This window comes from Peromyscus leucopus, unplaced genomic scaffold (genome assembly GCF_004664715.2).
Source record: "Peromyscus leucopus breed LL Stock unplaced genomic scaffold, UCI_PerLeu_2.1 scaffold_1001, whole genome shotgun sequence".
Taxonomy (NCBI): domain Eukaryota; kingdom Metazoa; phylum Chordata; class Mammalia; order Rodentia; family Cricetidae; genus Peromyscus; species Peromyscus leucopus.
Genome location: NW_023504118.1, coordinates 1 through 25,000, shown reverse-complemented (window position 1 = coordinate 25,000; position 25,000 = coordinate 1). Strand labels below are relative to the sequence as shown.

The following is a 25,000-nucleotide window of genomic DNA, read 5'->3' as shown; positions in this document are numbered from 1 at the left end:
ATATTTGCACCCATTTCCCAGTACCCCACTCTCTACCTATTCTCTGTGGCTATACTGATTGTAGCTTGCTTATCAATAACTGACATCCTATACAACTAACATCCACATAAAAGCAAATGCATACTGTGTTTGTCCTTCAGGGTCTGGGTTACCTCACTTAGGAGGACTTTCATAATTCTATCCATTTACTGAAGAATTCCATTATTTCATTTTTAAAAGAGCTAAGTAATATTCCATTGTGTAAATGTACTGTATTTTCCCTTACCATTCAACTCTTGACAGACATTTGGTTTCTGGCTATTAAAGATATATCAGCAATGAACATGGTTGAACAAGTGTCTCTGTAGTAGGATATGATGTCCCTTGGGTTATATATCTAAGAGCAAGTTATCTGGATGATGAGGCATTTCTGTGTCCACCTTGCTTACTGAGAAACAACGACATTGATTTCCATAGTTTCTGTATGAGTTTTCAGTCATGCCCACAATGGTTGAGTGTTCTCATCTCTCCACATCCTTCCCAGCATGAGCTGGCATTTGTTTTAATGATCTTGGCCATCTTGCCTGGTATACAATAAAATGTCAAGGTAGTTTGATTTGCATTTTCCTGGTAACCAGGGATATTAAACATTTTTAAGTAAATAAATTTTCTTTATTAAGAGATTTTCTATTCATTTTACATACCAACAACAGATTCCCCTGTCCTCCCTCCTCCTGAACCCAGCCTTCTCCCTAAAACCTCCCATTCCCACCTCCTCCAAGGCAAGGTCTCCCATGGGGAGGCACATTCAGTAGAGGCAAGCCCAAGCCCTTCCCCCTGCCTCAAGGTTGCATGATGTGTCCCATTATAGGTAATGGGCTCCCCAAAACCCACCAGAGATGGATTCTGATCCTACCACCAGGGGTTCTCCCAAGCAGATCAAGCTACACAACTGTCTCACCATGCAAAGAGCCTAGTCCAGTCCCATGTAGGCTCCACAGCCATTGATCAGACTTTCACACGTTCCCTCTAGTTTGGTTTGGTTGTCCCTGCATGTTTCCTCATCATGATCCTGATGCACTTGCTCATATAATCCCTCTTCTCTCTCTTTGACTGGACTCCTGGAGCTCTGTCTAGTAATTGGCTGTGGATCACTGCATCTGCCTCCATCAGTCATTGGAGAAAACTTCTGCAATGACAGTTTAGGGTATTCACTGTTCTGATCTCTGGGGCAAGCCAGTTCTGTGGTGGTATTGTGTTCCCCGAAATATTGTGCACCCTAATAAACTTCTCTGGGGTCAGAGACGGAGCAGCTACAATATTAAATATGAAGATAGGCAGTGGTAGCACATACCTTTAATACTAGCATTCCAGAGGTTGAAATCCATGTGTTCAAGGATACAGCCAAGCATGGTGACTCGTGCCTTTAATCCCAGAAAGTGAGCCTTTAATACCGGGGGTGATGGTAGAAAGCAGAAAGGTATATAAGGCATGAGGATCACAAACTAGAAGCATTTGGCCTGGTTGAGCATTTGGCCTGGTTAAGCATTCAGGCTTTTTTAAAGACCTTTATTAACAGGTGCTTGCAGATTGTTGACTTTTTTTTTTTGAAAAAATCAAGATGTAAACTTTTATTACAAATTAAAAATGAAGTTCTTAAAAATCTCAACTTGGCCAGATGTGAAACAATTTAAAAACCATTAAAGGTGTATTGAGAAAAACCAGACCTTTTTTTTAAAAAAAAACAAAACAAAACACATTTGTCATTACCAAAAAGAGACATCTTTAGGTAAAAATAATAAAAACCCCATGCTGCATAGATAATGCAGATAGTTCTGATGTATCTTGTCAATGGGAAAAATAAAGCACTTAAGGTCTTCAGCTCCAATCATTGTTCATTTCTTATTGCTGGAATGTCATATTATTTCTTCTTGTTGGATGATCAAACTGGATGATGTTAGAGATGGTAAGCTGGCATTTACTCAGCCCCGCCCTGATCAGCCTCAGGAGTGGACAAATTCTCAGCCACCTTTGCCTGTGATAGGGCCGGCGTTGTTGGGCTTTGCCTTCAGGAGCACTTTCTGATCCCTCGTTCTTTTCCCCACTCTCACTATTCTGGTAATTTTGCTGGTAATTGCTTGGAGGACCCCTACGACATGGATAGCATCTATAATGGTTACGGTCTGCTGCGTATTTACTGCCTTGAACTGGAACTCCACCAGGTCCTGTAACATTGGCTGCCTCCGCACCCTTTTCTCCTTCAACATCAAACTCCACAGTCTCAAGGAAGACGTATTTGTACACCAGACTGCCATAAAGAAGAATAATCCCAGGAAGTACCTTCACAGCATTCAGGCTTTTGAGCAGCAGTTCAGCTGAGACCCATTCTGGATGAGGACTCAGAGTCCTCCAGTCTGAGGAAATAGGACCAGCTGAGGATCTGGTGAGGTGAGGTAGCTGTGGCTTGTTCTAGTTCTCTGATCTTCCAGTTCACCCCAATACCTGGCTCAGGTTTGGATTTATTAATAAGAACTTTTAAGATTCCTGCTACACAGTTCAGTTCAGGCACCCTCTCCACTATTGCTAGTAGCCCACACTGGAGTCATCCTTGGGTATTTCTGGAAACTTCCCTAGCACTGGGTTTTTCTCTATCCCTGTGATGTCTCTCTGTCATGGCACCTCTTTCATTGCATTGCCTCTCCCTCCCTGTTCTAGTTCATCCATCCAATTCCCTTATTCTCTCATCACCTATTCATACCCTCTACTGCCCACCCCTCATCCCTAGTTTACTCATGGAGATCTCATCTATTTCCGTTTAGAAGGGCAGTCCATGTGAGCTTCTTTGGGTCTTTCTTGTTATTTAGCTACTCTGGTATTGTGGGTTGTTGCCTAATCACACTTTGCTTTATATCTAGTATCCACTTATGAGTGGGTGAACCTGGAAACAACCTAGATGCCCCTCAACGGAAGAATGGATTAAGAAAATGTGGTACATATACACAATGGAGTACTACTCAGCACAGAAAAATAATGACATCATGAAATTTGCAGGCAAATGAATGAAACTAGAAAATATCATCCTAAGTGAGGTAACACCGACTCAGAAGCACAAACATCGTATGTATGCCAGTTTTTAACTGGGTTGTTTTCTTGATGCCCAGTTTTTGGTTCTTTATATATTTTTGGATAGTAGCCCTCTATCATATTTGAAGTTGAAAAAAAAAAAAAAACTTTTCCAAATCTGTACCCTTCCAATTTGTCCAAATGACATTGTCCTTTTTCATTAAGAAGCTTTTCTGTTTCATGAGGTCCCACTTTTAATGGTTGATCTGTGATGGTAATGTTGTATTCAGAAGTATTTTTCTGTTCCAAAGAGTTGAAGGCTATTCCTCACTTTCTGTTCTATCAGGTTCAGCATATCTTGTTTCATGGTAAGTCTTTGATCCACTTTGAATTGAGCTTTGTACAGGGTGATAATTATGGATTTATTATCATTCTTCTAAATGTAAATGCTGGGGAATATCGCTCTGTATAAATAAACACTGATTGGCCAGTAGTCAGACAGGAAGTATAGGCAGGACTAACAGAGAGGAGAATTGAGGGAACAGGAAGAAGAGGGGGAGACTGTCTGGAGCCGCCACCAGGACAGGGAAGATGTAAGGTACGAGTAAGCCACGAGACACATGGCAAAGTTTAGATTAATAAAAATGGGCTAAATATAAGAGTAAGAGCTAGACAATGATAGGCCTGAGCTAATGGCCAAGCAGTTTAAATAATGTAAGAGTCTGTGTGTTTATTTTATAAGGGGGCTCCGGGACTGGCAGGACTTGGCAGGAACTGGAGAGAAATTCTCCAGCTACATGTAAACATCCATTGTTTAAGATTTTTTAAAATTTCATATATAATTTTAGAACAAAAATTTTAAAGCTTCTATTTATCCATTTCTTTATTAGTATAAACTATGTATTCTTTAGACTTTAATTAAATACTACAGTTATTTTTTATTGTTCTATCTGGCCATTGGGTGCACTTTCATGTCAGGCCTTCAGTCTTCTTGTTGTGTATCTAGTTTGGTGCAGACATTTCTAGTGTTTGGGGTGTATTAAACCTGTCTTTATCTACCTCTCTCTCACACACTAGTACTAGAATAATACATTTTTCTATGTATCTTAATGACATTATATCAGAGAATAATATTTATGTTTAAGATATAGGCAATGGATATTACATGCAAGCATATTTCAAGTAAAATAACATTGTAGTAGATTGTGGAGGGTACACTAATCTTTGTAAACAAAATATCTATGAATGTTTGTAGAGTTAAGCATCCTGTGTGTATTGTTTTAGATAATTATAGTAAAATCCATCTAAAAATGAGTCACACAGGGTTTAATCAGCCTATTATTTCCAGCATTCACTATCTATTCTTTTTCATACTTAACTAGAAATGTATTGGCACACAGAAAGTCTCGAGGCATCTTTATGTATCAGAGCTTGTACCTGTCACATGCAATGCCCTGGACTCCACTTCTGGAATTATAAAAATAAAACATCAAACACACTTGAACATATAGCACCTCCCTAGAGAACATAACAAAAAAGCTCTGTGTGAACTGCTTGAGGCCAGTTTTCAGCATGAGAATAACTATAGCTTTATTCCCATATAACAAAGAAGGAAAAAGAAATTCAAATTGCAAAATCAGCAAACTGTTTATCAGTATATAAATTTCATTATGAGTGAGAAACAATCCTTTTAGAAAACATTTCTAATTCTGTTGAAGAATTTGCTCTGACATTTTGGATCTCAAAGGATGCTGTTAACTGGTGAGTTGGTAATTTGAGCATATGTGAATAATTAATTTTCAATAAATACTGTCTTCAGAGTAAATTAAAATTTTCCTTTAAGAAATAATATTTGCCCAAAAATTTTGCTCAACAGTAGAGCTTGAAATGCTTAGAAGTAAATTGGTTCTATAGAGGTTATAATGGATCTTGTTTTCAAAAACATATTGGTGTCTCAACTGGTTTCTATTTAGAGTAAATAGATCCTATAATTTGAATTTGGTGATTTGATAGTTGACTCATAGGTTTTAAATTTGTTTTTTCTCATACATAATCTTGGTAAAATATCAGTATTGCTATTTGTGCTACAGTCTTCAAGTCATAAATGGTCAGGAAATAATTTAATCATTTACATGACTAATGTCCTGACAAATGGATGGACATGATTATAAACCAAAATAACATATTTAAAATAATAAGCATTTCATTACCTTCTATTATGCCTAAGCTTGTAATATTTTGCTAATAACTTTTGTAGGAAGAATACTTAAAGACCGTTCATTCTAGATCCTTAATTTTATGGATGAAGAATGTTAAGTACTGAATATAAAAGTGACATTATTAAAAATTGGTCTCAAGTTTCTCCTCTCATCCCTTATTTTTCTCACATGACCAATATCTGAGAATATAATATCACTAATCATTCTTGGAAGTTAACAGATACTGCTACCTAAAACCTTGAAAGAACTATGTACCTGCAACCTCCCAGGGCTCATTATGGATCTCAGAACTGATTCAGTTCATGATTTGTGAACAGACTTCAAAGTAGCTTATAGTCTCACTTTCTAATTGAAGGTTTTCTATTTAAAATAATTGGCTTTGAAGCAAATATCAAAATGTATCTGTTTCTTGACTTATTCAAACAGATATACAAAATTCAAAGTTTGGCAATGCAAAATGAATGTTCAATTTATCTCTACTTTTTTGTGATTTTGGAAGGACATATAAAGATGTGGTGATGAATTCAGGATCTGGGGTCAGAAAACTCTCTTTTCAAGATGTGGTTGGCTATATGCTGCTTGTTACCATGCATAAGTATCTTCCTGGATAAGGTTATAGCTATTTTTATTTACCTTTCTAAGAGGCACATCAATACGGCTTCAATGCTGACATTCCAAAAACATTTTAACAAGTCTATTTTGACCTATTATGAAAGTTAAAACTCAGAACAAATCTCTAACAATAAAGTAAGATGTATATATTTATTTCAACTTTAAAGTGTTTTTTAAAGCAAATAATTTATTTTTAAGTTTAAATTCATATGGTTCATATATGAAGTCAGCTCTTGATTTACCATGTGTAACCAAGGAGTTAACTAAACTATAAAGGGTAATTAAATACTTACCAGTAATATTTAAAAACACTAATACAGTGGGAATTAAACTTGATATTTCTATGTTCATGAAGAGATTGAATCAAAGTGAAAACAGAGGCCAGGACTTTGAAGGATCACAACGAAGGGCATAGAGAAGGGTTTGGAGAGAGGGAGGGGAGGAGAAAATGTTGTAATTATATTCTAATCTCAAACTAATAATAAATAAAAACTTTATATAAAAAGAAACCAAATTTCAGGGAGAAAGTTAAACAACAATGGAAACTTTTGGAGTCATGAAAACTCAAGATTCTAACAATATATTCTAATAAATACTTAACAAATGAAGGGAAAGCAACTGTTCGACTATGCCTGAGAATTCTAAAAGCTTTACTAATATATGTAACATATATACATATACATATGTGTATCTGTGTGTGGGTGTATGTGTGAAATTTTTATATGATTTACAGATGTACAAAAGTATAGTTTAGGCATTATATATATATATACACACACACACATATATATATATATATATACATGTATATTGTGCGATTTTGCTTGTGAAAATTTATATTAGTAACCTAATTTAAGAATAATTAAAAAATATTTTTTTGTATAATGGCAAAAAAAACTATTATCTGTTTTGAAGAAAGATTAGAACTTACTTCCAAAAATCTTATAGCTTTAGTCTAATTCTGCTTCTTGAAATTTCACTATGGAAATGATAGTCTTCATTTCAGAACTGAGTATCCTAAAAAGTAAGGACTCAATTGTATTTTTGTAGATTTTGCCTCATATTAATTTCTTGGTATTCCTGTCTTACTAATCTTATGCTTATATATCACATCTTTCAATTTTGTGTTTTTATGTTGTTTGTGTTTGGGGGGGGGGAATGTTGTGTATCTTCTTTTTTTTTCCTTCATTTTTAAAATCTTGTTTCTTTAGGGTTTTTGGTTTGTTTGGTTTTTTGTTTTGCCTGTTTGCCTCTTTGTTCTCTTAACCGAGAAAAAAAAAATGAATGGAGTTGTATGGGTGGAGAGGTGACAATAAGCTGGGAGAAGTTGGAGGCAGACAAACCAGGTAAAACTTTATTTTCAATAAAGAAGCAACTGTCTTTTAATGTAGATGTCAGTATTGACAAATAGTATATCAAATAGTAGAAGGAATTTAAATAGCATTTCATTGAAAAACTGAATGTGAAATTGTAACTGAAAATGCAGATAAGAGGTAACCTTTTGAGACTATTTGGTAAGAATTAATTTTAAGATGTTTAATTTAGAAGTATTACAAATGAAATGTACAAACTGTTAATGAGTCAGTCAGTCTTGTCCATGATTCAAACAGCCTAGCCTACTACAATTACCATATTTCATGTAGCCAAATCTTTCCAGTTGTTATGATTTTTCATGACGGATAGTGAGAATCACAGCAATGATCCATTTCTATGGGTTAAAATTAGACTCACCCTTGTGAAGGAGGACAGTTGGGAAGGTGACTTTAAGACCCTAGGCACAAAAGCTTAGCATCTCAAATGTGATTGAACTTTTCAGAGTTAAGTGTACCAAGTTGTTCTTTCTAATACTTAACTAATAATATCCATGTGAAAGTCTGTAGAATTTCCAAAAAAATTTACTCTATTATTCTGTGACTTCTATAAGACTATTATCAGAGCTGGTTATATTTTATATTCTCTTGAGAATCACATGAAGTTGTTGTAATGCAAAGACACATTATAGAAGAATAAAAAGAACAAAGCCTACATTGAGACATCTTACTCTGTTAACCACAGTTATTTGTGATTTCCACTGTCTAGAGAGTATATGGATTTGGACAAAGGATTACATGGGATAATTATAGAACACAAATCTCAATTTGATTTAAGATTTCTTTGAAACCATCTTATATTTTCACAGAATCCTGAAAACTATTGCAACTAAACACAAGATTGTTATCATCATTTAGCTGAAGTAGATTAAGCCAAGTTAGCACAGCAGAAAAGTGCCCCAGGCAGTAGGATCAGGATCTATCCCAGGTGCATGAGCTGGCTTTTTGGAGCTCGTTACTCATGGTGGAACACCTTTCACAGCCTTGATGCAAGATAAGGGGCTTGGACCAGCCTCAGCTGAATGTACCAGGCTTTGTGACTACCCATGGGAGGCCTTATGTTTTCTGAGGAGGGCATGGGTGGTCGGTTGCAGAGAACTCTGGGAGGGAGCATGGAGAGGGAAGAGAGGGGGATCTGTGGTTGGCATGTAAAATGAATAAAAAAATTCTTAATAAAGAAATCATGGAAAAAAATATGGTCAAGAAACTGTGAGATGACACTTCTAAACATAAACTCCTCAATTATGTCATATCAGGTGATTTGCCTTTTCTGTGTACACTGAACCATGGATAGAAGAAGCAGTAACATCACAGCTTTTATTCTATTGGGGCTTTCCCAAAATAAGAACACTGAAGTCTTCTGCTTTGTGTTCTTTTTATTTTGCTACCTTGCTATTTGGATGGGCAATGTACTCATAATGGTTTCTATCACATGCACTCAGCTCATTGACCAACCCATGTACTTCTTTCTCAACTACCTCTCACTTTCTGACCTCTGCTACACATCCACAGTGACCCCTAAATTAATGACTGACTTACTGGCAGAAAGGAAAATAATTTCCTATAACAACTGCATGATACAACTCTTTAGAACTCATTTATTTGGAGGAATCGAAATCTTTATTCTCACAGGGATGGCCTATGACCGATATGTGGCCATTTGCAAGCCACTGCATTACACCATAATCATGAGCAGGCATAGGTGTAACATGATCATCATGGCTTGTTGCACTGGGGGATTTGTGCACTCAGCCAGTCAGCTTCTTCTCACTGTCTTCTTACCATTTTGTGGCCCAAATGAAATAGATATCTATTTCTGTGATGTGTACCCTTTGTTGAAATTGGCCTGTTCCAACACACACATAATAGGTCTCTTAGTCATTGCTAACTCTGGCTTAATTGCTTTAGTGACTTTTGTTGTTTTGATGTTGTCTTATTTTTTCATATTGTATACCATAAGGGCATACTCTGTGGATAGCAGAAAGAAAGCTCTGTCTACTTGCAGTTCCCACTTAACTGTTGTAGTCCTGTTTTTTGGACCTGCTCTATTCATTTATATCAGACCAGCTACCACCTTACCGGAAGACAGAGTGTTTGCTCTTTTCTACACCATCATAGCTCCCATGTTCAACCCTCTGATCTATACCCTGAGAAACACAGAGATGAAGAATGCCCTACAGAAAGTCTGGGGCCATCAATTGTTTCTGAAAGGAAAGTAAATTTCTGAGCTATGTCTGTTTTCCATGACTGGTTCCAGAAGTCAATGCATGTAAGATCTATTGTCATTTTCTTATTCTGTGGGAAGATAAGTGGGCAAGATAGCACATCTGCTCTCTTGAATTATGTTTCTCCATGGACCCTTCATCAAAGAACTGGGTATTATCTTACTTAAGCCTTCTTGTACTTTACTTCCTCATTAGGACTATATTCTGGCAATGAAATAAACTTTGTTTAAAAGCAAGATATATTTTTTAATTTTTAAAGAATTTCATACAAAGTATCTTGACTGTATCCACATTTCCCTCAAGTTAATCCCAGATACAGTCCCTTGCCTCCCTCCCCATTTTATGTTCTTGTTTGTTTGTTTTAAGAAGAAACTTCCTCACATTGTCCTAGTCCTCTGGCTCTTACTATCTTTGCACACCATGTTTGTGATGTTCCCTGATATTCTACTGTTGGCATTGTGCTGTAATAGATTATCTGGGGGCAGGGACTCAAGGTCTGCTGGTGTCTATAATTTTACCACTTATGCTTTCTGTAATGGTCTCTGTCTGCTGCAAAAAGAATCTTCCTTGATGAGGGGTGGGAGATACACTTTCTGTGGCTATAATGGTAAGTATTTTAGAATTCAGGGAGAAATATTAGTGATTTAGTAGATGGGTAGTAGTAGGCTCTCATCTAGGTTCCATAGCCTCATGGTCCATGGATGTTTGGCTAAGTTAACGGTGTAAATAAATTCTTATCATGTGGACCTTAAGTCTAACTAGGTGATGGTTCATCCCCCCTGGATACAAGTGCCACTACTGCAGCTTTTGGATTATTCTGTCATGCTGTTAATTTTTGTGGTTTGTAGACATTACAGAGAATAAGACTGTTTATTGCTATTCACTGTTATTAGAATGCATGGCTCCTCCTGAAACTATAAGAGTTAGTCCTGAGTGAGGAAGTTACCAGGTCAGATATAGATCAGTTTTCTTCAAATCCCGTGTCCAAAGAGTATGGTGTCTTCAGAAATTGAGTTTTATATTCTTTTTCTAAAAGACACCAAGAATAATAGCAGTAGTGTATATTGTCTCAGGTTTCTGGGACCCTGACCAGAAACTGAAATGGAGGTTTCCTATTCCTGATACTTAGGTTTTTATAAGAAAGTCCATAGTTTTAAGGAGCATCCTCATCCCAGCTGATATACCTTCATATATAATCTACATATATTTATTAAAAATGAGTTAGATGTAGTTGAAGTTTTCCTGGCCCCACCCAGCTCCCATGATCCTGCAGTCCTGCAGCTGCTCAGAACCAAGCCCTAATGGCTCAGGCTTCTTGCTAGCTAGCTCTTTCATTTAAATTAACGCATTTCTATAAATCTATTCTTTGCCACATGGCTTGTAGCTTACTGGTAATTTGCATCTTGCTTCTTCTGGCTGAAGCTATCAGAGTCTCCCTGGTTTCCCTACTTGGAATGTTCCACCTAACTTTATTCTGCCTCACCATTGGACAAAGAGCTTTATTTATCAATCAATCAGATCAACACATATTCACAGCATACAGAATGACATCACCCATCATTTCCCCTTTTATTTCTATTCAAAAAAATGTTTTAACTTTAACATAGTAAAATTACATATAACAAAATTGTTATCAAGCAAGAGTTATAGTTATAATATCTATTCTATTTGTATTTGACAAAATTAAAGAAGATATCCTATCTATCCTATATTTGTAAGTCTAATGTTTCATATCTATCTTACCACTTATCATAACCAAAGAAAACCATAATTATAATTATCTAGTCTTTCACTACATCAAAGACTCCAGAAGTATATAATATTACCTAAGTAAACAGGAAGAACATTGTAAGCAACTTCCAAAATCTAGAATGACAGAAACAGCTGGCTACCTGGACAGTCATCCAAAGTTCCTCTGCAATGTTGAGGCATCCATTCTTCAGCCTACAGGCCTAGAGTCTCTCAGTCACTTCTCTCTGAATTCTGTAGAATGTCTGGCAGTTTCTTCTGAAAAGCAGGTTCCTGAAGGACCATATCATCTTGCAATTCTCAGTGGTCACCTTCCTATGGGTCCTGCATGTCCTCTTTATACAACATATTGTCAAGCAGTGGATATAACGGCACTTTTATGCCCAGTAGCTAACTTTTGCCACAAAGAAAGCAAACTCCACAATGAGTTTCTTCAAAGCCCATTATCTTCTATGAAGTAGATTGTTGCTGCCAGGAGCAGACATGTCTCATTGTCCAGAAAAGGCTAAGTTTTTAAAACATTTTAAATGTCATATTCTGTAGGTCTTTGAAGTGTTTGAAGATTATCTACCTAATTGAATTATATCTATGTATATTTAGAAAACTTAACATGACTAAAAGTTTGACTATCATAGAAGACTAATTATTAATCTGTATTTCTTAATTATCTAATACTATTTAAATGAGCTGCACAAACATAATGCCTTAAACAAGAGTAGAAATTTACATACAGTATAACAAAATTAACTTTAAATTTGTAATAAACTAAAATCTCCAGCACTATAAAACATTTTAAATAACTTGTTGCTCTTTAAAAGTAGATTCAATAATCTATCCTTTTATCTTATCATATCTATATCCTATATTTCTATATTATATCCCCCTTTCTTCCTTTAGAAAGATATTGACTATGACCAATTACAATTTATAACCAACAACCTAAACAAAGACAAACATCCATAATCTATTTTTTGGGAATGTGGGTGGAGTTTTTTAGGCTACTTCCTGCTGATAGTGAATGGTGGTAGTGTTACGGAGGTGCTGAGATAATTTGAGATAATAGTTAAGTTCTGGGAAGACCAGCTATAAACATTTTTGATAGCTGCCATCTGTTAAGATTCAGGAGGTCTGGCTTGATCAAATCTGATCCAATTTAACCTGGAACAAATCCATAGCCTCTTGCTTCCTGTTGATAAATAAGCAGAGCTACCTTTCCAAAGCAACATATTTTTAGATCTATATTTTGAAGTCAATATAATTTTAAAATATACACATTGGTTTAACTCAGCAGCCTTTACAAGTAAATGTCTTTCTGCAGTTAAAAGTCTCAAAGACAATATAATCTAGACTCTCTGTGTGATTTCCATCTTTATGTAGCTTTTTAAAATTACTTGTAATACTTTTTATTTTTTAAAACTATCTATTTCTTTATATAACTGTCTATATTTCTTTTCCTCTCTCTTTCAAGCCTCCATACCTTATAGCACACATTGTGAACTGTTTAGGGTTTACCCATCTGCATTTGTCTTATTGTAACTCTATTGCTTTAAACTGCAGGGTTACTAGAACTGAAACTGCAGCTTTGGCTGCTGGCTCCTCCTACTGCAGCTTCCCAATGTGGTAGAATTACATTCCCTAACAGCACTGGGGGAACCATGCTCATTGATGGCTCTGTGAAGCAGTAGGTTTATGCTTCCATTCAGCAATGTGTAGCCCAAAAAACTCTTCCTTTTTTTTTTTTTCCTAGCAAAAGCTAAATCCACCACACTGTGCTACATGGCTCACAGACACCACTGTGTAGAGTGGCAGGAATCTGCCATGCTGCAATCAAGTCCATATGCTCTAAACCTGCCATACTGTAACTCAAGCCTGCAGGCTGCAGCTTCTCTGTATCACAGCTTTCCTGAGAGACACAGCTAGAAAGTGGAGCTCTTGGCTTCATTTTAGAATTGTTTTTTAAAGCTGTCTAGGTTCGAGGTGGAAATTTTTGTCCTAGTTAAAGACATATTATTCATGTTATATCATTTTGCAAAGATGAATAAAATGCTACTGTGCTGATTAATTAGTTTTAGAAGTCATCAGAAATTCAACTTATAAGGCTGGGACAATAAATCTATGTATCATGTGCTTGGCAAAACAAGATATGGGGAGTAGTGGATTCAACTGACCAGAAGTTGACCTGAGAGGAGAGTAGCACTTGAACAAAAAATCTGAATGTATACATATCCTGGGTTCAACAAAAGCAAGACATAGGGAGTAAAAATTTATGTCTCTGTAGATACCCTGAATCGTGTTAGCCATCAGTAACCTCATGCTTATAGTTCAGCCAGTAACTTCAAAGAACTGCCCCAGCCAGGCAGTGGTGCATGCCTTTAATCCCAGCACTCAGGAGGCAGAGGCAGGCAGATCTCTGGGAGTTCCAGGCCAGCCTGTGCTACAGAGTAAGTTCCAGGACAGGCTCCAAAGCTACACAGAGAAATCCTGTCTCGGAAAGAAAAAAAAAAAAAAAGAAAGAAAGAAAGAAAGAAAGAAAGAAAGAAAGAAAGAAAGAAAGAAAGAAAGAAAGAAAGAACTGCCCCTCCTAGACCCCATGTGCAATCCCAAGCTGCGTGTAAACTTCTCCTATATAAACCCCTTAAAGTGAGTGCTCAGGGCCCTCCTCCTTCACCCACTGTGTCAGATATTGGATGGTGGACCAAGCTTCCTTGTTTTGTTATTAAAATCCTCTGTGTTTGCATCGGATATTGGCTCTGTGGTGGTCTTGCAACCTGGGCACAACAGTTAGAGACTATCTTATTATTATAAGATAGTTTGTGAAAGTTGTTCTTTATAAATCAGTCTATCATATTATTCCACGATAGTCTATAAGAATCATAACACATAAGTTATAATCTATTGTGTTATAATAGTCTGTGAGAATCATTCCTTGTGTTTGTGAATTGTCTGTTCTTTTCACTAATGGATACTAAGTTGTGATAAAAATCCACAGTGCAATCTTTCAGGGTCTTGTTGCAGGATGTTTCTGTAGCACTCCATTTAGGGTTGTTATATATTTCAATACACTTTCTTTATATATCACTGATATAAAGTATAATGTATTCATTTGAAAAGCTTGGATAATTCAGAGAAAATTGCTAGGATGACTAAAATAGGAAATTTATGCAGATGTAAACAAGTTAGCCTGTCTAGGATTGAAGCAATTGGTTATGGTGTATATTAATGAATACAAATGTTGCTAACAATTCTGTGGGGGGCTGGGGGGAGCAGAGAACTCTGGAAGCAGCCACATATGCAATGGAGATAACAAATCAAACAAAACAACCACCCTGGAATACTTTATATGGTTAAGTTAACTATATTAACACCCAGATAATCACCACTGGGAAATCTTATCAAATAATGTCTTCTATGCGGAAGACCCCCACAAAAAGCCCAGACACAGTTCCCCAAAAGAGCCGAGGGAAGAGATATCTTAAACTAAACAGAACTGAGTCAGTTCCCCCTTACTGGAAAGGGTGAAGTCAGCTTTTTTCAAAAGAACAAAGTCAGGATGTCTGGTAGTGACTGATTAACCACCAGATACTCCTCCCCGGAGATAACATGACCAGACCCTGGAGATGGGTTGTAAAACTTCTGGTAGGGCAAACAGATAAGATAGAATAAGACAAAGTCCAGGCAAGGGAAAAACTGGAACAATCAAGGATGGACCCATTTTAACCCCCTCCATTCTAAGGAATTTTGTGGGTTTTGCCTATAAAAACTAACTTCCCCAAGAAAGAGGAACTTTCCTCCCTGCCTCAAGGCATTGGGTGTTGTGGATGAGAGCTCCTTGCTAGCTTGAACTAAGCATACATGTGCGACTAGTCAAATAAACCTTGCTATTGCATTCTGGACATCTTGGGTCTTCAGTGGTCTCTTTGGGGGTCCTGATCTGGGCAGAACACTATGTATCAGAAGTGACAGCTTGTGATATTTAAAAAGTAAGTCAGTTCTGAAACAACTCAAAAGCAAACTTTTGTGTAAATGCTTCCTGTAAGAGAAGGGATGAGTCATTAATAAGGCAAGCTAATGTTCACAATATCAGTGGACTCACATACTCAAATGCACAGAGTGTAAAGATGAGACCTCAAGACTGGTGGGATGCCTCAATGAGTAAAGGAACCAAACCACCAAGTTTAATGATCTAAGCTCTTTTTCTGGACCGACATAGTGAAAAGAGTTGTCAAGTCATCTCTATTTGCACACCATTGCAAGTGTGTTTTCACACAAAGAGAAACATTAAACAGCACACAAATGCAATAAAGAGATTTGTTTTTGATACAAAATGAAAAACATTAAATATATGTTAAAAATGGCACAAATGTTTTTTTTTCACATATTAGGAGAATTGCTTAAAAAGTCAGCATGAAATAAAAATAAAACACAGAAAGCTTTTTGTCAGTTAAGATTTTATGACAGTTTCTCAGAAAACAGGGCCTCAATCTACCACAAGACCCAGCTATACTACTCTTAGGTATATATACCCAAAGGATGTTCCATCATACCACAAGAATACATGCTCAACTATGCTCATAATAGCTTTATTAGTAATAGCCAAAACCTGGAAACAACCTAAATGTCCCTCAACTGAGGAATGATAAAGAAAATGTGATACATTTACACAATGGAATATTACTTAGCAGTTAAAAACAATGATATCAGGAAATTTGAAGACAAATAGATAGAAGTAGAAAAGTATCATCCTGAGTGAGGTAACCCAGACCCAGAAAGACAAGCATGGTATATGCTTACTCATAAGTGCATATTTGCTGTAAAATACAGGATAACTATTGAATACTCAGGGTCCTGAGATTGTGCTACATTCAGCATGAGTTATCTGAGGAAAAAAACAATCTACGTACACTATGTACTTATATCTGTTAACTTTATTCCTCTAAGACAAAGTCTGTCAAAACATCTATAGCTCCATCAGGCATTCAGGACAAGAATAAATATAGATACACCAAGATCTTTATCCATCTACTTTATTTTTCTGGGATGAAATTCTTTCTACATAGCTTCAGTTCTGTCCAGTTCCCTAGCTCATAGTCCTGCTAATGACTAAACTCCTATGCTTCCAGGCTCATTTTATTCCTGTTTCCTCATTCTCCATTCCACTACTCTCTACTCCTGGCACTCAGAAATCTCTACCCAAGATCTCCTTACCCTATACAGAACCTCGGTCTTCCTCTCTTCTCTCTTGCCATGTCATTCTGTCTGTTCCACAGAAAAATATCTGTCTTCTCTCTCTGCCAAGCAGTTCTCTTTCCCTTCAGGAATGTTCCTCCACCCTACCTTCTACCTTGATATGCAAAAATACCTCTATTGTTCTCAGTCAGTTACTCTCCAGAGCCACTAGGCCTCAAGGCAAGGAGATGGTCTGGTCTTCATTTGCACAAGAAGCAAAGTTATGAGTCACCAACCAGCTTGTCTCCTAGACTCAGGAGTTGTGGGTGTGTGTGTGGGGGGGGAAGTAAGTAACCTAGAAGTTCAGCAAGTTTGGAAATATTTGGGCATGCAAGAGTTTCATAATAGAAGACAGCTGAAATATTAAAGGTAGGATAGTAACAAACATTCATAATAAATGGCTTGTCTTTTGACAGACCCTTGGCCAAAGTATAGCTTTAATACACAGCTGAATCTCTAAAATATATTTTTGCAGCTGACAAGAGGTAATCATGTTATAATCCACAGACCCTGAGAAACTAGGTAACAAGGAATGTTCATGGGGGATGCCTGGATATCCCTGCGAAGGGGAAATACAAGAAATTTCATGACTGGACTGGCAGGAGGGGATGAGAACATGAGTGATCAGGTTGTAGGGGCAGAGGAGAAGAGCACTGAAAGAGACTACTAAAAAGGGAGGGCATTTCAAAATCAAGAAAATAACCTAATGCAAAAAGATCTCCCAGGAATCTACAAAGATGACTCCAGCTAAGACTCCTAGCAATAGTTGATACATAGCCTGACCTGGCCATCTTCTGTAACCAGGAAGCACTTCAAGAGGGGGTTTGGGACACCAACCCAGCCACACAACATTTGACCTACAGCCTGTCCAGTCTATGGGAAATGCTGGGGAAAGGTTGACCTAGAGATTGAGGGAGTAGCTAACCAATGACAGGTCTAGCCTAACACCCATGCCACAAGTAAACCTATACCTGACTGCCTGAAGTACCAGGACCTGTGTCCTGCCCAGTCTGCAGTGACTCTGACCCAAGTAAACACACAGAGGCTTATATTAACAAAAACTACTCGACCATTAGCTTGGGCCTACCATTGACTAGCTCTTAAACTTAAATTTAACCCATTTTTGTTAATGTCTATATGTTCCCATGTGTTCCATGTCTTTACCTGTGTGCTATTACATGCTGCTCCCTGGACGGCAACTGACATCTCCTGACTCAGCCTTCCTCTTCCCAGAATTCTCCTTGTCTGCTTATCATGCCTATACTTCCTACCTAGCAACTGGCCAACCACCATTTTATTAAACCACTGTACAAAAGCATTGTTTCATAGCAAGGACCCACTGGATGACACAGAGACCTAAGATACAAACACAACTGGAAGGAAAAAAATGCCAAATGTGATAATGCCTAATGACATTCTGCTATACTCATAGATTGATGCTTAGCCTCATTTTCATCAGAGCGGCTTCATCCAGCAATTGATGTAAACAGATGGAGAACCACAGGCAAACATTAGGCTGAGCTTTGTAGAATCCTACAGAAGAGGAAGGATTGTAAGAGCCAGTCAAGGACACCACAAAAAAAAAAAAAAACCTCACAGAATCAACTAATCTGGACTCATAGGGGCTCACAGTGACTGAACTGACAATTAGGGAGCCTACATGAGACTGTCCTAGGCACTCTGCATACACTTTACAGTAATGTAGAGTAGTTACAGTTTTATGTTCCAGTGCAAGAGAACTGAAAATTTATGTGCACATGAATTGCACAAAAATGTTCACAGAAGTATTGTTCATTATAGACATATGCTGGCAATACAAATATCCAAATATCCACAAGGGAATGACTACAGAGTAGCATATCTCTTGGTACTAAATAAGAACAAGTCAGCAATAATGCAACTGCATGGTAAACTTCCAAAACATTATACTACAAAAATAAAATAGACACATAAAATTATATCATTTTTATTCCAGAAACAAAGCTCTTTCCTAGTTACCACCTGTGATATGGATATTTTGCATGTGAACCAAAGAGAAATTAAGCTGTCATTGAGGGTCCCCACAACTCTGACAAAAGCTGTTTTTTTTATTTATTTATTTTTATTCTCTGTATTATTTTTATTTTCTGTCAATGACATTTTAATGGAGCTTGGGTACTGTTGGACACTTAGCTATCTGTGGGTATATATACCCATAAGTTTTCCAGTGAATTAGTTTGTTGCAATTCAGTTCTGCTCCAAATCTGTCTTCTGTCTCCAGTCTTCCTTATTTCTTTTGATTGTTTGTTCTTTTAAATCAGAGTCATGGTCTTACTATGTAGCTGTAGGTGACCTGGACCTCTCTACATAGGCCAGGATGGCCTTGATCTCATAGAGAACACTATGACTCTGCCTCCCAAGAGCTAGGATTAAAGGTATATTATCTTGTTTGGCCAAGTACTTTAAGAGTGACTATTTCTCTACTTATTTTACTTTATATATAGCTTTTTTAGTTTGTTAGAAGAGGAGCAATTCAAACCTAAAAAATGAGATAAATTGGATAATATAATAAACATATTATTTAATATCTATCTATCTATCTATATATATATATTAATTCAAGTAATAATGTTATAATCGAAATAATACTTCTGTTTCCTATTTTTTTATGGATTATGGCTATGATCTGAGCATTGATTAACCTTTAACTTTAAAATAGTCACTTAGTTTTAAATTCAACCCATACTAGTATTTAAAGTGCTTTATAGGTTTGCAATTTTATTTTGATCATGGAGTAAGACTCTGGGAATACATTCTCCCCAAGGTCATTACAGCTTTTCTTCCTCTCCCTAACTAGACTACATAAAAAGTAGAAGAAGGAGCATTTTCTGTAAAAGGCACAATGCCTAGGCAGATTTCGGTAAATGAGAAGATCTAGAACAAGGAAGATTGAGTTCTGTCACCCTGTGTTTAAGAGAACAAGAAATTCCCTGATATTCATTATTAATAATTACTTAGGATTACTACACTATCTAAGGAGAAGATAAAAAATAATGTGAGTCCAAGCCCATTTAAAAATTATCAGCAAGAGTTTTTTCTTTCTTCTCAAACTAAGGACATGAAGTTTGTGGAAGGAGGTGGGTTGTCCACTGTTTTGCATTTATAATAAAATTTAAATACCCTGTATTTTTAAGAAAAGAAATTATGAGATTATAATGACAATGTTAACAGAATGACATATCTGTATGTATGCTGCCTTAGAGATAGTGAATTATAACTGGTAACAAGAAAATGCTAGTCTTTGGAATGAACATCAAGTCTGAAATGTTGAGAAAAGGAGAAGAAGGCTTTTAGATCACGTTGTCTTAGAGAAAGAGTGCTTCCCCTCCTCCTCGGTGCTTTAGACAGTGCAGGGACAGTATCAAGTTTGTGTGTAAGTATCTATCTGTTCTAGATAAACAAATCAACAAACACAGTAATAGTTACTCTAAACTTCTCTAATAGGAGCTCATTAGTTTTGAATAATTTCTATTTTTAAAATCAGTAAGATGCCAAAAGAATCACAGTTCATAAAACCTTGGGATTGAGCTTAATTCCAAATCTGATTAGACAACCACTTTCCTTTTGTCCACTTTCCCCTTTTATCTGCATTATACAGAAGTAGACAGATGTATAGTGATTCTTCTACAACTTTAGGACAAATACCTGAACACTCACAGCACACATGTCTTCTCAGAATCTCGTGGTTGGCCTGCTCTTTCTGCAAAAGACAGCTGAAATTGCAACATTCTGTGGCTGAAAGAATTAAACATAGTGGACCTTGAGAGATGCGATCCCAAAAAGACAGCTTACCACCACAGGGATCACTTATGCCCGTGTGTTATTTGAGAAAGGATCTTGAAACCTCTATTAATCACAGCTTATTCACATTTGCTTTCCCATATCAATGATGCCCGTTAGAATGCCTGTAAGTGTACTGCTAAAGATACTTCTACTGAAATCAAATTTGTCCTCTCCTGAGAATCATTCCAGGCCAATTGTATGATAACCTCTCCCAGAAATATTGAATTCAAAGTAGTTCACATAAAGCCATATGGTGTAGCTAAATGAAACAGGATATATGAGGATGCCTGAAGAAAAGCTGATGTTAAAGTGCAGAGCATTTCCTCTTTTGTTTTGGTTTTGTTTTTCTCTTTGTTTCATATAGGCATTTAAATATCAAGCTAAGGAAATTATGGAGAAATCCTGGAGGGACCCCTATTGCAGCTGAAGAAATGATCTGGGATCTTGATCAAGCTGGCAAAGCTGGCTTCATCTACAGAAGATACTTCTATTATCATTTATTATTATCATAATGATGCATATTCTCTTATCTTTGCCTTTTCAGGATCATGTAGTTATTCTATGTTTATGCAAGTGATTTTATTTCATTGTAGAAGTGACAATTTATGACAAATAATAATACCTTAAAAGTTTATTATATCACAAATAAATTAAGGGAGGTCTCATAAAATGAACTGATTCATTGGCTTAAAGTGAGATTATTACAAGATCAAATATGTATAATTTAAGAGTCTTTCTATGACACTACATAGTGAATATTGAACTCCTGAGGTCAGATGAGAGGCCATAATTTCACTTCAAGATGACCCCAATTTTCAGGGGAAGGGAAGCCTGCAGAAGTCACTGGGGCTGTGCTACTTGTGAATTCTGAGCAGATGTGACACTGAGACTGGGCAGTGTGAAGCAGAGAAAATCTGAGAAAACATTCTCATTTCCATAAAAAAAAATGCAGCAAGCATTTGCTGATACTTCAGAGGGAAGTCTGTTTATCTTATACAAAGGATCCAAGTACATCAGAGGCTGTGTATAAACCTTACAAAGAAGAGGAGGGAGTTCTTCAGGTGTCATCTGATTCTGGAAGAATTGGTCTTATGCCTTTGGACTTCACTTCTCATCTGAACACAAAAGAGCATGGGGATATAACACTGAGGTAAGCTGATCAGAACAGATACATTTAAACTGAAGCCTGAGTACGGAAGACATAAGGGCTCACCTTCCAACTCCAGCCACTTTAATTTTTCATTGGTTATAAAAGAGAAATGAATGTTGATGGTCTTTTTCATTTTTATTTCAGGTAATTTAACGTACTCTTGGGAATATGGCTTCAAGATCTTATTCCATAGAAGGAGTAAACAATGTCACTGAATTCATTTTCTTGGGTCTTTCTCAGAACCCAGAAATTGAAGAAGTATGCTTTGTGGTGTTTTCCTTCTTTTACATGGTCATAGTGCTGGGAAACCTCCTCATTATGCTCACAGTTTGCACTGGCAATCTTTTCAAGTCCCCCATGTATTTTTTCCTCAACTTTCTATCTTTTGTGGACATTTGCTACTCCTCAGTCACAGCACCCAAGATGATTGTTGACCTGTTAGTGAAGAAAAAAACCATCTCCTATGTGGGATGCATGTTACAACTCTTTGGGGTTCATTTCTTTGGCTGCACTGAGATCTTCATTCTTACCGTCATGGCCTATGATCGATATGTGGCTATCTGTAAACCCCTCCACTACATGACTATCATGGACCGGGATAGATGTAACAAGATGTTGCTGGGAACATGGGTGGGTGGGTTCTTTCACTCCATTATCCAAGTGGCTCTGGTGGTACAGCTCCCCTTTTGTGGACCCAATGAGATTGATCACTACTTCTGTGATGTACACCCTGTCCTGAAACTTGCCTGCACAGACACCTACATTGTTGGTGTTGTTGTGACAGCGAACAGTGGTACCATTGCACTGGGCAGTTTTGTTATCTTACTAATCTCATATACAGTTATTCTGGTGTCTCTGAGAAAGCAGTCAGCAGAAGGCAGACGCAAAGCTCTCTCCACCTGTGGTTCCCACATTGCTGTGGTCATCATCTTTTTCGGCCCCTGTACTTTCATGTATATGCGGCCTGACACTACCTTCTCAGAGGATAAGATGGTGGCTGTATTTTACACCATTATCACTCCCATGCTGAACCCTCTGATTTACACTCTGAGAAATGCAGAAGTAAAGAATGCAATGAGGAAACTGTGGGCTAGAAAGGTTTCCTGGCAGACTACAGGAAAATAGCTGAGAGTAATCATTTAATTTGGTCAACTTCAATTTCTTTAGCCTTGACTAATGTGATTGCTTAGTGAAACAATAACAGCAACCTCACAGGATTCAGGAGAGAAATGATGGGGTACTCGGTTATATGGAAGTAAGGTATGATAATCATGATCATACTATAATATTTATGTTCAGATAATATTCAGAATGTGAATGAAAAATTTCTCTTATTCAATCATAATGATCATACAAAATCATTGCTGTCTCCTCTTCCTACTTAACTATTTTAAGTGCAACCAATGAAATACTTAAGGCTGTTTCTAGGGTTTAGAAATATGGTATTTAAGTTGGGTGGTTGTGGCACATGCCTTTAATCCAGCATGTGCTAGGTAATGGGATCTCTATGAGTTCCAGGCTACCTTATTCTACAGAGCAAGTGTCAGGACAGCCAGGGCTACATGGAGAAGTCCTGTCTCAAAAAATGAGAAAAACTTGGTATTTATCTATTAAGCCTTCTGTGCATGTATATTGCATAAATGATTATACACATGGGAAGGATCACATCCAAGGCAATAGATTTTTTAAAGACTTCAGAAAACAAGACTATTAAGCTTCACAACATTGAAACTGTGGTAAAATTGGCAAAGAATGTAAAAAAAATATTTAGAAGACTAAAAATTAGTTTTAATCATTTGGTTTTGGTAAACAGTGTTTCCATTCATTATTAGTCATATTCTTTGAGTCCAACAATTAGAATATTAGATTGATCTAATATTATAATTATTATTTATAATCTAATATATCTTATTATTTATTGCTTGATTATATCATATTTACAAGCAATAAATACCTAAACAATGTCTAGTCCATTTGACATCTCTCTTCTGATACCATTCCATTTATCCCATTCTCATTTTAGATAGATCTCTGAGTATAACATTTCCCTTCACTGGGATCCAAACACTGAGATTTATTTTACTAGAGTAAATATTGAGTACAAATGTGCCTTTACCATTGTTTCATTGTATTTTGTTAAAATAAAATTTTCCAGGTACTATTTCTTTCTATACATAGGTTTTAATTATAATGAAATATAAGTAATATAAGTATTACTCCTGGGAAAGCCTGTATTGCCTAAGAATAACATGGCTGCATTCATATGATTAAATGTTAACAAAATAAACAGTATGTTTACTGGGTAGGCCTGAAAACTTAGTACTAAGGGGTATGTGTGTATGTGGGCCTGGCAGGGATGGGGATGGGGTGAGGGAGTCAGGATGAGGATCCAGATTTCAGTCAATCTCAGCTGCACAGCAATTTCTGGGCAGCCTAGCAGAATCAGACCCTGTCACACCTGCTTTCTTTCAATTTCCTGAGAAAGACACTCCCAGCAAAGGTTTCATTCTCTCTATGTAAATGGAATTTGAAACTTGGCTATATCTTCCTGTCTTCTTTCCATTATATTTTTTTCATTCTTCTTGTTATATTTCTAAATTCCCTATTCTTTTTTAAGCAGGACATAAATAGTTCTGTCTTTTAGAAATGAAAAGCAAATTCTCCCTAAAATCTTTGTCATCTTGTGGATCCCTTTTGCAAATTAGTTCCTGACCTTTAAATGTGTCTTTTGCAAAGAGGATGGAGATACTTGAAGGGCTTTTAAGTCATCTTTCTTTTAGAGGAGACTGTGGTACAGATGGTGAGCATCAGAAATATCAAGTTTGAAGGCCTGAGGAACTTGAACTCACTCTCTGGGCCCTAGCTCATCAGCTTTGAGGCATAATATACCCAGAGATCCTGCCTAGTTCACTGAAGGTCTAAGGAGAAATGAAAGAAATACCAAATAGTGTTCTGAAGATATTAGCCTACATTCCAGATTAAGTTAGTTCTACCTGCTTTATGGTTCTTGTCCAATTTTATTGTAGAACTGGTAAAATGTTTTTTATTTGATGTGTATATATATAATATGAAGAATGAACATTAAAAGCAAATATATTAGCAAATCCATCACCACAGATACTGTGTGTGTGTGTGCATATGTGTAAGAATGTGGTTTCTTTGCAACAGGGTCTTATTTACTACATAAGGACAGGACGGGCTTTGGTGAAGAAGACACTGACAGAGCTTAACAGGTGCAGAAAATCTCATTGTTTTCTGTGATCCATGTTCAGTAAAGATTAACAAACTATACATAAGGAACTGCCCTTTCTTCATCTCTACATTCTCCTAATTTTAGAGTCTTACACCACTTTGAAGACTTTCTATGCTGCACATTTGCAAAAGAAAACAAAAAAAAATAACAAAAACAACAACATGAGTATACACTTGAGCACTCATGAAGACTTTTTAAATGGGATTGTAGAGTCTCAATTGTGAACTTGAAAATAGAGATATTCATCATCTGATTGAAATGATAAATTAATGGAATATACCATAATTAGAGAACTGATAATTAATTGCAATGTCTTCCAGTGGTGATGTGTG

General features: G+C 36.7%; 2 protein-coding genes across 2 annotated transcripts; both read left to right on the top strand.

Annotated features, from left to right (window-relative positions):
* The first annotated feature begins 8,529 nt into the window (after window positions 1–8,529).
* LOC114683710 (olfactory receptor 4P4-like) lies at window positions 8,530–9,462 on the top strand. The gene has a single exon (XM_028858015.2). The coding sequence runs from the start codon at window positions 8,530–8,532 to the stop codon at window positions 9,460–9,462; it is 933 nt and encodes a 310-aa protein (XP_028713848.2).
* A 12,121-nt stretch (window positions 9,463–21,583) lies between these two features.
* LOC114683676 (olfactory receptor 4S2) lies at window positions 21,584–22,865 on the top strand. Its single transcript, XM_028857989.2, has one exon. The coding sequence runs from the start codon at window positions 21,584–21,586 to the stop codon at window positions 22,538–22,540; it is 957 nt and encodes a 318-aa protein (XP_028713822.1). The 3' UTR covers window positions 22,541–22,865.
* Window positions 22,866–25,000: the final 2,135 nt, after the last annotated feature.

Bases quoted from the DNA above. Each gene is read 5' to 3' on its own strand.
- LOC114683710 (XM_028858015.2), top strand. From the start codon at position 8,530: ATGGATAGAAGAAGCAGTAACATCACAGCTTTTATTCTATTGGGGCTT.
- LOC114683676 (XM_028857989.2), top strand. From the start codon at position 21,584: ATGGCTTCAAGATCTTATTCCATAGAAGGAGTAAACAATGTCACTGAA.